The sequence below is a fragment of the Somniosus microcephalus genome, chromosome 4 (assembly GCF_052327205.1).
Source record: "Somniosus microcephalus isolate GS21.2 chromosome 4, FLI_Smic_1.0, whole genome shotgun sequence".
NCBI lineage: Eukaryota > Metazoa > Chordata > Chondrichthyes > Squaliformes > Somniosidae > Somniosus > Somniosus microcephalus.
This window is the reverse complement of record NC_140990.1, coordinates 330132222-330149170: the sequence shown is the minus strand read 5'-3', so window position 1 is coordinate 330149170 and position 16949 is coordinate 330132222. Positions and strand designations below refer to the sequence as shown.

At 44.1% G+C, this 16949-nt stretch overlaps 1 protein-coding gene across 1 annotated transcript in view; it reads left to right on the top strand.

Annotated features, from left to right (window-relative positions):
* LOC147120680 (contactin-associated protein-like 5) overlaps positions 1-16949 on the top strand; it is a 467625-nt gene that overhangs the window by 198275 nt on the left and 252401 nt on the right. Inside the window, exon 6 of the mRNA XM_085984243.1 lies at positions 5642-5775. Within this exon, the coding sequence (XP_085840369.1) occupies positions 5642-5775 (134 nt within the window). The remainder of the gene's footprint in view (positions 1-5641; positions 5776-16949) is intronic.

Sequence of the window (16949 nt, the reverse complement as noted above, 5' to 3'; positions counted from 1 at the left end):
TAAAGAGCCTACAATCCCCCAACACAGCATGCAGCACTGGTGTTAACCTATCACTTTAACTGGGTTAACCTCACCACTAAAATAAGAGACAGAGGAATGTCAGATGAAGGTGTTAAGTGTTCACCCGTTATTATTGCTAACAATAATTTCTCGGCCTCCATTTCTAGATATTCAAATGCTACTTGATTGGCAGGCCCACAATTTTCCAGTCATGACTTGTTGAAGACAATAATTGCCCCCATCATTTCAATATATTTCAGAAAATCAATTTCTGCAGCTTTCCAAAGAGAAATACTCTAATTTGGAAGTGAAGAAATGTGCAACTAAAAACATTTCATAATTCGTAATATTCATGGAAGATTTTCTTGAAACTAATTGTCCCCAATGAAAAGAGTCTAAAACGGGCTGCTGATTCGCAAACGAGGTTTTTTATGCGACGACCCAAGGTGAATTTGTACCCCACTGTCTCCTGGAGGTGGTTTTTCACCATTCATTAATTTGGGTGGCTTTTATACCTAAATTACGCTACAGAGTTTGCATTAACTTGGAGCCAAAACCACTATTCATCGGCACAAAGTGTATAATTAATGCTGTCCTTTAAATGGTCGTTAGTAGCAACCACCGATAGGATTTTGTTTGTTAAAGTAATTTCTGATGGTGCAACAACACTATTGAATAAGAAGGTCCAGGTGAGCAAAATAAGCCGAGATGTTTATGTCTGAACAATGCTAATGCACCACAAACCATCAGCTCCAACCATGTATTAAGTTCCTCTCTGAATGAGTACTTCTCCTAACATCCATTAGAGACAGGTTTTATTTTTTTTAAAGTGAGCCATTAAAGCTTCTTGCATTGCATTTGCCTTGCTCTGGGAAGGAAACTGCCCAATCACGGTATTTATAGTACTGTACAGAATGTCCTTCTGCTGTTATAATAGGTATGCAGACAGCAGTTTTTCAGGATAGTTGATAAATCCAAAGAAATTGAGTCAGATTCATGAAGGCCTCACGACGGGGTGACATTTTATATATCTATGGAATAAAGGAAGTCTGGAGACATCATCGATTTTCAATGACAGTAGGGCCATGAAGGAGATTCTTCTGCTGATGGATGTCCTCTTCACTTGTTATCCAGAGGAGGTTAGATAAAAAAGATTTGCACAGAAGGTGGTTAGAATGTAGAATTTTCTGCCACCAACTGTTGTTGAAGCAGAGCCTATTTAATCCTTTTCAGAGAGAGGTAGATGCTGTTTGAGAAAGAGGAATATTAAAGGGCAAGGGTAGTGAGCAGGAAAATGGGACTTGACTAGGTGGGGGAGTAACTAGAACTCGCTGCCTTATTTGTTGTGCACGGAAGGAGGCCAGAAAGCACCAATTTCATGGTGCCATCTCCAGTGCCTCAAGGCCGCTTGAAATATGTCCGACCCCAAATTGGGTCAGACAGTTTTTCGGACACTCCTGGTGGCCGCCTAAGTCAGGTGTTAGAAAGAAAACAAAGGCTTGCATTTATATAGCGCCTTTTACGACCTCAGGGCGTCCCAAAGCTCTTTACAGCCAATGAAGTACTTTTGAAATGTAGTCACTGTTATAATGTAAGAAACGGAGAAGCCAATTTGTGCACAGCAAGCTCCCACAAACAGCACTGTGATAATGACCAGATAATCTGTTTTTCGTGATGTTGTCTGAAGGAAAAACATTGGTTAGGACGCTGGGGAGAACTCCCCTGCTCTTCTTCGAAATAGAGCCATGGGATCTTTTCCATCTACCTGAGAGGGTTTAATATCTCATCCAAAAGCCAGCACCACCAACAGCGCAGCACTCCCTCAGTAGTGCATTGGAGTGTCAGCCTAGATTTTTGCACTCAAGCCTCTGGAGTGGGACTTGAACCCACAACCTTCTGACTCAGAGGCGAGAGGGCTACACCAGAGCCACAGTTGATATGATACTATTTGTGAGTACAGGTAGACTATCCTTTATCCGCACTTCCGAAAACCGAAAACCTCTAAAAACCGAAAGTTTTTTCGTGGAGCGTAAGTCATGCGTACGACATGACCCGAGTGGCGCCAAACATGACAGGAGTGCTCCGGGAGCTCTGCCTTTCCCTGTGAGCAGGGCAGAGGGTCACAGAGTTCCCTCCTGGGTAGGAGATTGCAGGCCGAGCCGGGCAGTGTGAAGTAGGTACCGTGAGAGTGAACCCAACAATACAGCGGCCCGTCCGATAGCTGCAGCGGCCCGTCTGATAGTCTTTCCTCCCCCCCCGACCTGATTTACGGGCCAGCTTGGTGTAGGAGTCAGCCGATATCCGGCTTTCCCACAACTGGCGGCGGCAGTCGAGCCCCAGACCCCCGCTAAGTCATGGAATTCAGATACGGAGCAGGGGGAGCCGGAAACCTCGATCTAACGGCAGAAATCAGCAGCCGTTTTGTTAGGTTTTTTTTCTTCCCCTAGCATTTTTTTAAACAGTCAGGCTGTGGAAAGAGTCTCTGTAGCTTAGCAACAGCTTCAGAGACACTTCCAAGGCAGGGCCCGAGTGTTTACAAGCTGTTGCTAAGCAACAGTATTTGTTGCCAGATATGGAGATGAAAACCTTCTGAAATCCGAAAAATTCCAAAAACCGAAACACAGCTGGTCCCAAGGTTTTCGGATAAAGGATCGTCTACCTGTAGTACTTTTCTCCCCATCCATATCTCTCACTCTTTCCCTTTCCACAGAAGGCAGTAGAGGCCAATTCATTAAATATATTCAAGAAGGAGTTGGATATATTTCTTAAGGCTAAAGGGATCAAGGGATATGGGGAGAAAGCAGGGACGGGGTACTGAGTTTGGATGATCAGCCATGATCTCATTGAATGGCGGAGCAGGCTCGAGGGGCCGAATGGCCTACTCCTGCTCCTATCTTCTATGTTTCTATGTTTCTAATTGCTGCAATCTCAGTTCTGTTCCTCATCGTAGTACTGATTTCCAAAATTTGACCTGTCTATCAAATGATATCTCAGAGCAGAATCTGCCCAATTATTTCATTTATACTTCATATACTGTGCTGAGGATGAAGTGAACATAATAATACTCTGTGTAGAGTAGTTCATACTGTCAGATCCAAAAATGTCAGGATTTAATCCCAAGGCTGGTGATAGGTTGTGAAATTCTTCAACCCTAGAGAGAAAAAGAACGAGTTATCAGCTTTATACAAAGTGCTTTTTAATTCCAAGTCTTAAATTGCCAAAGTACCCAATAATATTATAATAACTAGAATTACTTCAGGTGTTGTCTACTTTTAAAGAGCCAGAAGACAGACTTCTTGGTTCATCAGTGAAAGCAGAACCATTCAAATTACCTGCTTCTACTTAATTTCATCTAGTGATTTTTATGTTAAACTGCTGAGAGCAAGTAGTGTCACCAGCTGCCTCACTGGAAATTTGGTTGATTCTTGCTCTGCAGTTGAATATTTTATTTTGGGCCCAGAAATTCGGGTCGGAGGCTTCCCGCGGGTGCAAGCCCCTGACCTGCACTTACCTAGCGCGCCGGCCGTTGAGCTGTGGGCCCGCGTGGGATTCCGATCCTGGGCCTCCTCCAGCTGCTGGCGCACAGTGCTTGCGTATCCCGGGGCGCAGTTAGTTCGATGCGTCCCCTGGGATCACGTGGGCCATGGGGAGCCAATGGTAGCAGGGAATGCTTCATTCATAAGTTTGACAGGAAGACCTGTCAAATCTAGAAATACTATAAGCCCCAAAACATCAATAAAACCTCAAATAATTTTTTTTTTAAATCACATTTTTAAAATAAAGTATAAATTACATGAAATAACTATTTTAAACAATAATTTAAATTTTTGAAAAAATTAATTACATTTTCTAACGGGGCTAAAAATAAACTTACCTTTCTTTAAAGTATTTAAAAATAACAAACCTGTGGAAAAAATGTTTTAATTTTAATTAATTCACCACTTACCTTGTTAAAAGCAGGCCTTGCGACTGCTTTTTACATGTCTAACTTCTGGAGACTTACCCTCATGGAAAAACCTGCAAAAAAACGTAAGTTCGATGTGCACGCGCTGCCTCTCCGGCGCACGCGTGCAACTTCTGAGCCCCTTCTTTCAGGGGAACGGAAGTGCCGGTTTCCCGCGCATGCGCAGTGCATGCACGAAACCGGCACTTCCGTTGGGCCTACGGGTGAGTACCCCGTGCGTACTCACCCGTGGAGACCTGAATTTCTGGGCCATGATGTTAGCGGGATTCCTGGACCTCACCTCTTTGATGTTCACCACCTCTGTCAATCCGATTGATGGCTGGTCCGTATTTCACTTGTAGGTATATTGCCTAACAGAGTGAAGAATTTCAAGCCCTCAGAATTTAACGAAAGTTGTTGTTTATTTGACATTTTTAGAATTTTAGAATCTCTAACAACAATTTACTACATGCAGGAACGAGACTCAACAGTTTAAATTGTTCCCTTTCTGGGCCGGAGGGATTGATTGGCATTGCATCAACAGTCATCACGCTGTTAAAAGGGCACTTACGCTGTTAATTATGAGCCTTAACTTTCCACGGCAAGTTTAATGGGCAATTAATATGTAAATCCAGCAAGTTTTTCAAAATAACGGGAAGGCTAAAGGCGAGATGCCGTTTGTGCGAAGCAAACAGTGGAGCGGTGTAAATCGACCAGCAAGTCCTGGAGATTCATAACTCACAGAGCATCTCTTAATCCCCTGAACTTGCATGCCGATTTGTGCATTAATAACAGCGTGCATTGTTAATACGCCGTTATTTTTCCAGCAAGATTTGGCCCAGTGAAAAATACTTTTAAGAATGTCTCTAAAAAAGAATTCCATTTGGTAATGTAGTCACAGTTCCAACTTCCAACCAGGTTCATGGTGAACCCCGTAAGATGCTATTAGTCATGCACGTGTATACTACTGTGATGGAACATGGAAAATGGGTGCAAACCCATTTTGTCCCTTTGCATTTGTGTGCTGTTTTCAAAAAGGGAACATGACCTCTCAAGCAGCCTCAATTTAGGTCTTCCTTAATAAACTTCAAGTGGGCCAAACTTGGGACTGCTTTGGCTTTTCAGTGCAGTACCTGTTCTCCATCAATCAGTTGAATTTTACTACAGCTTAAAAAAAGTTAAAAGCACCATTCTGTCTTGAAGTATTCCCACTGATCATACTTTCACCTTTCAGAGACATATGAAGTAGTTATAAGGAGGTACTTTATTATGTGTTCTATATTTTAAAGGGGCACAATTACTGCAGGCTTTACTTTATTATCTATAGTGCAATAAATGTGCTGAGGTGGTTGAACATTTTACTTTCCAATACATTAATATTGAATGGTAGGTTATTAGTGTGAAATATCATTTATATGGAAACTAAAAGCACATTAAGATGCCAAATGAAAACATACGACTAATATAAAAAATAGCTATCTTACAGTATTAGAGATGACAGGATTTTTTATATTAGCAAGCAGGCTGAATACGTAAATGTCACTCATCGTTTTGTGTGCTGGGCTTTTTTTTACTTGACTATCTGGGAGGTTTTTTTTAAATACAAAAGCAGATGTGATAATTGCATTTTGACCGAAGTTTATCCTATTAATCGGATTGTATCTCTTCAATTGAAATCAATCAACTCTTTCCTTCCAGGGAGTTTTCAAGTAAGATACAAACTGGATAGTGATAAAGATCCTGTTTTCTTCAGCATTGATACCAGGAACTGGGCAAATGGCCAGCTTCACAGTGTCAAAATCGATCGAGAAGGGAAGGACATCTACATTCAGGTAATACACAGCATCAGTAGTACAATTTTAAAAAGAATATTTAATTTCACAGGCTGTGGTAATACAGTGGTTATGTACATAATACAAGATGTTAATGTTGTCAGCTGTACAAACTCCAACCCTTAGGGTTTGGCTACATGATAAAAGGTGAGCAAACATGGGTTAGTGCATTAAAAGTAATTAAATGCACAGAATTTGTGCTTTGAGATGTAGTGAGGCTGTGAAAGGTGCTACATAAACACAAGTCCATGTTTCCTTCCTTTCTTCCTTCCTTCTTTCTCTCAGGCCGTATGGTTGCCAGGAGCTCTATCCTTTGTAATCCAAACTTCAGAAATAGAATTATTCAACGCCTGCTGATCCAGAGTGAACATAAGAACATAAGAAATAGGAGCAGGAGTAGGCCATTCGGCCCTTCGAGCCTGCTCCACCATTCAATGAGATCATGGCTGATCTTCTGCCTCAACTTCATTCACCGGCCCTATCGCCTTATCCCTTGATGCCCTTACTAGTCAGAAATCTATCGACTTCTGTTTTGAATATACCCAATGACTGAGCCTCCACAGCCCTCTGGGGTAGAGAATTCCAAAGATTCACCACCCTCTGTGTGAAGAAATTTCTTCTCATCTCAGTCCTGAATGGCCTACCCTTTATCCTGAGGCTGTGGTCCCTGGTTCTAGACTCCCCAGCTAAGGGAAACATTCTCCCAACATCCACCCTATCAAGCCCTGTAATAATTTTGTATGCTTCAATGAGTTCTCCTCTCATTCTTCTGAATTCAAGACAATACATGCCTAGTTTACTCAATCTCTTCTTATACGACAGTCCCGCCATCCCAGGAATCAATCTTGTGAACCTTCGTTGCACTCCCTCTATGGCATGTATATCCTTCCTTAGGTAAGGAGACCAAAATTGAGTGGCTGGAATATGTTCAAGATAATGATTGAACTGCCGGAAGGCTCTTGGTTTACCCCTTCGTGCCCAAACATTCAATCTCACAGCTTTTGTGCTTTCAGCAACAGCCAAGATTGGCTTTGTGAGACATTCATCAGTGTGACAGCTCCCTTCAGCTGCTTGCACCCTGCAGCCTTGCTACTTAATATAATATTATAGCAAGACAAAAGGAGACTCCCCTGAAGGTTCAGCGGAAAAGCCACCATCTCTGAACCGTACAGACCAGGATGATCCCAGTTTATATCCCTGATCTGTGCTGAGTGATGTGGAGGCTGTTCTTCATACGGCAATAAGCATCCATTGTATGTAGAACTTAGAAAAGTTAGAGTTTTCTGACATCCATGTTAAAGCATACGCAATTATAAGCTTTACCAGTACACAGTAATGGTTCAGGGAAACTTCAGAAACAAATGATCGTTTTAGGATAATGATTTGAACAGCTCCAATATTAATTTGCATAGCTATACTGGTTCAGAGACCCACTGATGACATTATTCCTGAGAACAATGGTGTGACAAAGTCACATGATTGAGAAAGACCAGTGAACAGAGGCTGGCATGGAACCCCATGGGGAAAAAGGACGCTTAATAATTCATCAAACCATGGCCTTGTCTTGGCTTTCATACGATGCAAAGTCTAATAGTTCCATTTTCTGAAGTCAGTTAATTAATGGTGTAGACATGATCTAATTGGATGTCGCTAGTACAGCTTAAAGACTAGTGTGACTTATTAAAGGTAAAATGTTGTCCAGTAGGTGTTCTGATTCATTTTAATTGGGATGTTCAATATTCAGTTACAATGAATAAAAGCATTAACTACTAGGTTTAGAGATGTTCAAACTGAGGACTCCATACTCTAAATATCTAGGAGGGGATCCATGAGGTCATCAGATTTCTGTGCACTTGTCAGAATATTTCTGTATTTTTCTGTATTTGTTGATTTACTAACATGTTATTTCTGCTGCTTTATATAAATAAAAGTCTTTTGTAGAATAACAGCTCAGCTTTCTCTTTGCGCCGCTGATGCTGTCTTACGTTCCCGGAGGTGTGCCAATATTTACAGGTGGTCTCCCACCCAGAAACAGTTGCAAACCATTGGTATCGGGTGATGAGATCTAATGGCTGACTCTAATAGCCTAGTACCTTAAGGTACAATAAGGTGATTGTACTTTTAGTGATGGTGATGTTGAACAGCAAAAAATGCATTCAGGAGTACTTTGAGGGAATGAAGATAGAGGTAAGGAGCCTTGGGCATATTCTTCATGGCTTGTTGGACACAGATGGCAGCAGAAGACTAAAAAGCAACTAATGTTATTTCAGGCTTTAAAAGGTCAGAACCATGATCCTTGGAATTATAGTCCTGTTAACCTGATATCTAAAATGAGGACTAAAATTATTTCATTAAGGAGTGGAAGTATTTCAGATTTAATGAGAATTATGCTAATAAATTCAAGGCATTGTGGGTTTATGCAAGGCAGGACATACCGAACAAATTTATTGGAAATATTTGAGGATGTAATAGAGTTAGTGGATAATGGTAATATAATTGGTCTTGTGTATCTCGCCTTTTGAAAAGCTTTTGATGAGATCCCACGCAAGAAATCAAAGTAGAGCTCATGAGGCTAAGAATGACGATGTAAACTGAATAATGATTGGGTGGATAATCGGAACCAGAGAGTGCTTACCAACAGTAATAGTTTTATGAGGGTAGCTATGATCAGCAAGGTTTTCTGAAGCTCAGGTCTGGGACCGTTATTCCTACCACAATATTTATTAATGATCTTGACAAGGGCATTGTGAATGGAACTGCTAAATTTATGGAGGATGCCAAGCTTTGTGGGAAAAGATACATTTCTGAGGAGCGGCCTGCACAGGCAATAGCCGTGCAAATGAACAGCGGGCATGTAAGGTTATTCATGTTAGTGCGAAAAATAGCAACAAGGAAATATTTGCACCATTATGGGAATATCAGGAATGTTTAAAGTGTCCTTCTAATGCTATTTTACATGGATGATCTCACGCCTTTTATGGAATTGAATGGATTTTAGGACAGCTGATGATGCAAGATCAAATCAATATACAGGAAACTTTCGATTTACCGGCACCTAAATAACCGGAAATCTCGGTTAACCGGCAAAATTCAGGAGTAGGTTCAGGTAACTTTTATTACTTGCCTTCCTCCATGTGTTGCTGTGCAAGGGTGTGGCTGCAGCTGTTGCTAAGCTACAGAGACGCTTGCAACTTGTGGACATTGTCCTGAAGCGGTTGCTAAGCAACAGGGTTTGTTGCTTTATACAGAGCTCTCGGCTCCGTATCTTTTACTATAGCGTTCGGTTATCTGGAATTTTTGATGAACCGGCACCACGTCGGTCCCGTCCGTGCCAGATAAAAAAAAGTTTCCTGTAGGTGGATTTTCCTCTTCGATGCACCTGGTGAAAGGTCATTTCGCCAGCGGAGAAAAGAAGGAAAAAGGGCCAAGGTTCATTACATCAGCTCTCCCTCAGGATTTCCTTGGGGCCTCCCAGAATAACGCGACTGGTCTTGGGCCTGGAGTAAAAGCAGGCTGAGGATTATAATGCTAATGAGGCAAGAAGTGGTGTTCCTGGCCTTCTGCTTCACTTTCCTCATCAGCTGACTGTTGGATGCCCCAGTGGAGGGGTGCCTGAGAGAAACCTGGCATTAGAGCTTGCACCCTGCCCTCCCTGGGTTAGAGAGTCCATGGAAGACCCGTGGGCAGGCCAAAGATTGTTAGAAGAGGCAAGAATCTTTACGGGCAAAGTGCTTACTTTTCCTTCTCCCCAACCAACCCCAACCCCCCACCCCGCCCCACCTCCGCAACAATATTTGAGCCTTGCGGCCTTCTCTCCAGTAGCAGCCAGAGGGTCCCAATGCTGGCAACAGGAGATCAGCTGCAAAACTTCCAGGCTGCAACTGCAGTTCTGATGCTAGGCCCATGCAAATGTCCAGGACAGGAATATAACAGGATCCTCTCCTGTGACAGTAGCCTCGCACCTCTGGGTACACTACCACAGTCAGGCACCCACTGGGAATACCACTGAGGAAACTCTACCCAGCACGCTTCGTCATAACACCATGGGGGGGCATTTTAACCTCAAAAAACAGGTGGGATGAGGTCGAGTGGGAGGTTGAAGTGTTAAAAAACAGAATCCCAGCATGCCTCCAACCCACCCACTTCCGGTTTCAACAGAGGCGGGACGGAGGGCGGGCAAGCAGCCAACCTGCTCCGAAGGAGGCGGGTCGTCCATTTAAATATAATGAGGCTGACCCCCCCCCGCTCTCCCACCCCCCCTTGCCGTATGTCCTCTGGTCGGCCCCGATCCTCTCTTTCCCCCCTCCCCGATCCTCCTCCGGTCAGCCCCAATCCTTTCTCCCCTGCCCCCGATCCTCCTCCGGCCCCCGACCACACCTCCGGTCCTCAGCTGCTCCCTCCCTCCCTCCTCTCTGCGGCCTAGTACCGCAGGCCTTCCTGCCCACAGCCAGCCCTCTCCATCTGGCTGGCTGCAGCTGGGAAACAGATCTTGAAATGCAATTCAGGCCCTGCCATTAAATTCGGCAGGGTTTGTGGAAAACCCCTTCTCCCGGGTTTCTCGACCGCTTTCTAGATCCCCCCGCTTCCAGATTAAAATTCTGGCCCATCATTCAGTAAGAACTCCCATCGTTAGTTGACACTATTCTGTTCTTTTGCTATTACTACATATCGCCCCTCTTTTTGGTTTAAGCTTTTCTATCTGAATGGATTTTAAGTTGTTCAACAACACCAATAATATTGTAGTTCAAGTGTCCATTTGACACCATGTTATTTTTTGATTCTGTATTGGACTTCTTGAGCTCATCTGTCTTTCGGATGAGACATTAAACCTGTCTGCCCTCTGAGGTGGACGTAAAAGATCCCTCGGCACCATTTCGAAGAAGAGCAGGGGGGAGTTCTCCCCGGTGCCCTGGCCAATATTTATCCCTCAATCAACATCACTAAAAACAGATTATCTGGTTATTATCTCATTGCTGTTTGTGGCACCTTGATGTGCTTATGTTGGTGGCCACATTTCCTACGTCACAACAGTGACTACACTTCAAAAAGTACTTCATTGGCTGTAAAGCACTTTGGGATGCCCTGAGGTTGTGAAAGGCGCTATATAAATGTAAGTCTTTCTTATCAGAAGCTGCTGATACACCGAAGGGATCTGAATTTGCTGGTTGGACGATGATTTCCTCACTTGAGAGTAGCTTAAAAAGCTCCGCCTTTCTGACTTTGTTAAGGTTTCTCAGAACATGCCATTTTACTTGTAGTGAGTTATCCCAGTCAATTGCCTCATTCATTTTTTATTTTCATCTCTTCCACGCAATTAAATTCTATGTTGATCTTTCCTCTTAGTGGAAATGGTACTTTTCCGAATGCATGCTGTAGTGGTTGACCGCCTTCGTCAGCAGGTCACCTAGGAGATATTCTCATCCTTCTGACAAGTCAGCACACCATTGTGCCAGCATTTCATATGAGCCACCGATGCATACTATAACAGCCGCTTTATAAACTGAAGTTTATAATACGTTACCAAATTAAAATTGGTTGTACTTCGATAATCATAAACTCTGCTTTGTATACTCTGTCTTTGGACAGCATTATTTCCATGCACTGAGCTTTCACTGTTATGCTAACTCCAAAAACCCTATTATCTTGATTTTGACAGAAAGGTGTTTACTCTTTGTGATGTTTTCAGGGAAAGAAAAGAAAGATTTGCATTTATATAGCACCTTTCACGACCTCAAAACTTACCAAAGCGCTTTACAGCCAATGGCGTACTTTTGAAGTGTAGTCACGCTTGTAATGTAGGAAATGCAGCACCCGATTACACACAGCAAGATCCCACAAACACACCAATATGATAATGACCATATAATCTATTTTAGTGATGCTGGTTGAGGGATTAATATTGGCCAGGACTCTCCTGCTCTTCTTTGAAATAGTGCCATGGGATCTTTTACATCCACCTGAGAGAGCAGACAGGACTTTGATTTAACATCGCATCTGAAAGGCGGCACCGCCGACAGTGCAGCACTCCTTCAGTACTGCACTGGGAGTGTCAGCCTAGCTTTTGCACTCAAACCTCTGGAGTGGGACTATGAACCCACAACCTTCTGACTCAGAGGTGAGAGATTTACCATCGAGTCACGGCTAACACCTTGCAGGTTTACCTGTACTTCTGAATCTAGTTTGAAGTTAACTTTAGTGTTGTTGAAATCTATTTTCCTCCTGCTTTGTAGGCAATAATTTCTGAATCGGGTGACCTGTAAATACCTGTAAATGTAGTTACATTGCAGTGTCCATTCTTCTCTTACTTTGCCTGTAGCCTTGTCTATGTCCGATACCCATTCACCTCCAGTTCCACTTGTCTTACTGCACTTATGATGAGTTTCACAATAAGCAGGGTTTGTACTTGTGATGAAATATGCCATTCATCAGGCACTCTGTATTCTCTGTGTTTGATTGTGCCTGTGACTGTGGCAAGCAGGGGAGTTTAGTTTCAGTTTCATTTCCTTACCTGTATTGTATTGTGTGTAGGGCTCCGCCCATACCTGGCCCCTACTTAAGCAGGCCCCAGCGTGTCTCACAGGCAGTACAGCAGATCTCTGGATGAGAGACACTTCTCCACTGTGTATTACTTTCTGAGTTAATAAAAGCCTTGCTTTGCTCCGTTAACGTTGAGTCTCGGATTCATTGAGGCACATCAGTACTGTTTGTCTTATTTCTTATGCTTGAACTTCCCTTTTATCTGTTTTGCTGGTAGGCTGGAGCTTTGTAGCAGGGAGCCTTGAAGGACCGAGGTGGTTCTTGTTTAAGATGTGGTCCGAGAAGGATTAATTCCAGGTCATATATTTTTGTGGTTGCAGGGTCAGTTTGGCCTCGGCAATTTGCCTGCTCATGCACAGACATCAGAGTGGTTGGACTGAGGGAACAACTGTGCCACTGCCCTGAGAGACATTGGGATGGATTTTCATTGAGGAGTCGGGTAGGAGGCGGGACTACAATTTTCGGGGTTGTAGTCCCACCTCCATCGAGTTCTAGCCAACCCACGCGATTTTGACTTGATTGACCTTATTGAGCCCGCCCAATGGGCTCAGCAGACCAATTAAGGGCCACCCAGCAACAGGTGACTTCACAGATTGAAATTTCATCTGTCAAGACCTTTTGACAGATGAAATATCAGCGTTTCACAGTTGTTTGAAGCTGTCAAACACTGACAATCTGTACTCAAAGTTAATTCCTTCCTGTCAGGATGATTTAGAGATCTCCCCAGAACAGAAAGCTGAATGCTGGAACTTTTGACAAATCGCGGCCATTCTGCTTTCTGTGCCGGTGAGGTGAGGGACTCCCGATTCCTGAAGGAAGGAAGGCTGTAAAGGTATGTAAATGTAAGTACAACTTCTTTAAGCACTTTACACACACCAAACACACTTACCTCTGCACTCATGCACCCATCACTCACCTGAACACCGGACATCTCGAACCCTCCAAGCCCTTCATCCCGACGGCCCACCTTGCTAACTTGGCGTGGTTTGGAGCCGTCGGGAATCCCACATTTCAACAATGAAAATAGGGATTAGGCTAAAAACTGCCTGTTAACTACCTGTTAGCAGGCAGTTAATTGGCACTAATCCCCTTCCTGCCTTGGGTGCGGGTCGGGTACCCGCCTCCTTTGAAACTGGCATGGAGGCAGGTTGGGGGGCGGGATGGGTTCGTGCCCCCCCGATTTCAGGATTTTAATCCCCCCACACACTTCCAATCCCGCCTCCACAGCCCAATGAAAATCCCGCCCATTTAATGTCATCGTGCATTCCTACACCTACCAGGCTACTGGTGCTGAGCACTGGTTCAGATGGTCAGTGAGAGAGCGGACTCACTCAAGTCTTTGAAACCCCGAGAAACAGTATTTTCAAGTCTGGTCCCAAGGCATCAATAGAAGTATTCACAGCTGCCATTTGCAGCCCTTAGTAGCTCTTCGCAGAACCTGGATGCCACAAATATCTCCCGAGATGTCACGCCCTCCAGGGTTGATTGTGTAACTTTACAAAGTCCCTCATGGCGAGGTAGTGAACTACTTCAACTTATTAGCCATCTCGAGCACATTCTGAGACACCATCTTCATTGGGTACACATATGCTTGATGCTCCAGAAACATTCTTTATTTGAATACCAAACCCCTGAAATCTGGGTCCCTAGGCTTCTCAACAGAGGGCAGCCATTTCAGGAGCCGCTGGTCAGTGACCACTAGATTCTTATTCCACCCCCAGCTCCTCCTCCAAGTATTATTTAAATGGGGAAAAGCTAACCAGTGGAGGTCCAAAGACATTTAGGGGTCCATGCAGCTTTTGGTAGCTTTCTTTCGGTAGCGAACAAGTGGACCACATGTTCCGTTGTCTGTTTACATGACCAAGCTTCGACTTATATTTTATTTTGCCATCCAATTTTGCTGATGACACAAAGATTGGTGGTTATAGTAAGTGTTGTAGACGGGAGCATAAAATTACAAAGAGGCATTGATAGATTGTGAGTGGGCAAAATTGAGGCAGGTGGATTTCAACACAGGTAATTGTGAAGTCATCCATTTTGGACCAAAAAAGGATAGATCTGAAAAGTTAGGGATAATGGAGGTCCAAAGAGATTTAGGGACCCGTGTACACAGACCACTATAATATAGTAGTCAGGTACAAAACATAATCAAAAAGGCTAATGGAATTTTAGTCCTTATATCTAGAGGGTTGGAATGTAATGGGGAGAACATTTTGCTACAGCTAAGCCCTGGTTAGACCACATCGGGAATTCTGTGTACATTTCTGGGCACCACACCGTAGAAAGGATATACAGGTAGACTACGCTTTATCCGAACATCCGAAAACCGAAACCCTCTAAAAACCGAAGGTTTTTTCGTTCAGCGTAAGTCGTGCGCACGACATGACCAGAGTGGCACACGACTTATGCTGAGCAGGGCAGAGGGTCACTGTGTTCCCTCCTGGGTAGGAGATTGCAGGCCGAGCCAACCCAACAATACAGCGGCCCGTCCAACAGCTGCAACGGCCTGTCCGATATTCTTTTCTCCCCCGCCGACCCCCACCCTTTCGGATAAGGGATAGTGTATCCTTTATCCGCACTTCCGAAAACCGAAATCCTCTGAAAACCGAAAGTGTTTTCGTTCAGCGTAAGTCGTGCGCACGACCCCGACCCCCGCCGACCCCCACCCCCGACCCCCCGCCGACCCCCACCCCCGACCCCCCGCCGACCCCGACCCCTGCCGACCCCCCCGCTGACCCCCGACCCCCACCCCCGACCCCCGACCCCCACCCCCGACAAATTTCCCAGTCTTATAAAATACCTTCCGAAATCCGAAATTTTCCGAAAACCGAAACACGGCTGGTCCCGAGGTTTTCGGATAAAGGATAGTCTACCTGTATTGGCCTTGGAAGAAGTGCGGCGCAGATTCACCAGAATATTACTAAGGCGCCAAGGGTTAGATTATGAGGAGAGATTACATAAACTAGGCTTGTATTCTCTGGAATATAGAAGGTTAAGGGATGAATTGATTGAGGTTTTAAGGATTTTGAAAGGAATTGATAGGGTAGATTGAGAGAAAGTTTTTCCGCTGGTCGGGGAGTCGAGGACAAGGGGACATGTCCTTAAAATCAGAGCCGGGCCATTCAGGAGAGAAGTTAGGAAATACTTCTTCACGCAATGGGTGGGAGAAGTGCGGAACTCTCTCCCACAAAAATCCGTGGATGCTAGTTCAATTAATAATTTTAAATCTGAGGTCAATATATTTTTGCAGACAAGGGTATAAAAGGATATGGAGCCAAGGTGGATCGATGGATCAGCCATGATCTCATTGAATGGCATAACAGGCTCAAGTGGTCGAATGGCCTATTTCTGTTCCTATGTTCCTAGTCACTCGTGCTCTTTGCACCACTATGTGACCTTTTCGCAGAATCATTAAATAGTTCCTCCCGCTTGAGTGTATCTGGCTTGATGTTAAAATACGTGAATGCTAGGACTTGGCTGGTGAGGACAGCTATCGGGTATCTCTTGACTTTCTTCCTCTACTTTTTGTTCTCCAGCATCTACGAGGATGGAACAAGAACAATTGTAAGCAATCAGATGAGATCATATATGTTGAATCCGTGATTCTTAAAGTATGATGTTTTCCAATAACTACACGGAGGCTGTAACTTAACAATCAACAGGTGTTTACTGGAGTAGGGTAGTCTCAAGACTGACAGTACAGAGGCATGCTCAAGGCTTATATACAGGTGTGGTCACTGCCGGTACTACAGTATACAGGAGCTGTAAAAGTAGTTCTCTCTTAAAGGTACATACACTACAATTCCTCCCCTTTTAGATTAGCAGTACCCATAATGTTCAAATAACAATTAACACTTTAACATGCACATTAAACTGAAATAGTCCATTTATAGATTCAGTCTTTGGGGCGGCTTCCTGATCCTTTCTGGATAGTGCCTTTCCTGAGGTTCTTGTTCTTGGTGCGGAGGCGATTCTGGCCCCTTTTCGTCGGTTATTTCATCAGTTTCCACTGCTACTGTTTCTGAGGTAGATGCTACTGGTATGTCGGGTTCATCCCCAGGGACGCGAGACATGGGGTTGACTCATTCCTGTGACACTAAGATCTGGTCGACGTGGCGTCTCACAATGTTCTCCCCGACATCCACTGTGTACATTAATGGCCCCTGCCGTGTGCATATCGTTCCGGGTTGCCATTTCTCTGTTCGGTAGTCACGGGCCAAGACTGGTTGTCCTACATTGAAGCTCCTTGTCGGCTTCTCATTGATGTGCTGGAATTGTTTATCCTCAACATTTCTTCGCACATTTGGTCTGAGCAAATCCAGACGAAATCTCAACCTTCGGTTAAAGAACATCATGGCCGGGGTCTGGTTGGTAACTGCATGTGTCGCATTTCTGTAGGCTAACTGGAAATTGTCCACCTTATGCTGCAGTGGAATTTCATCATCGCACATGGCCTTTATCGCCTTTTTAAAGGTTTGTACGAACCTCTCAGCCAATCCATTTGTGGCTGGATGATACGGGGCAGATGTGTAATGCCTTACCGCATTCCTTCTCATAAATTTTCGAAACTCTTCGGACACAAACTGTGGTCCATTATCAGAGCAAATCTGCTCTGGCAAGCCGTTCCTGGCAAATAT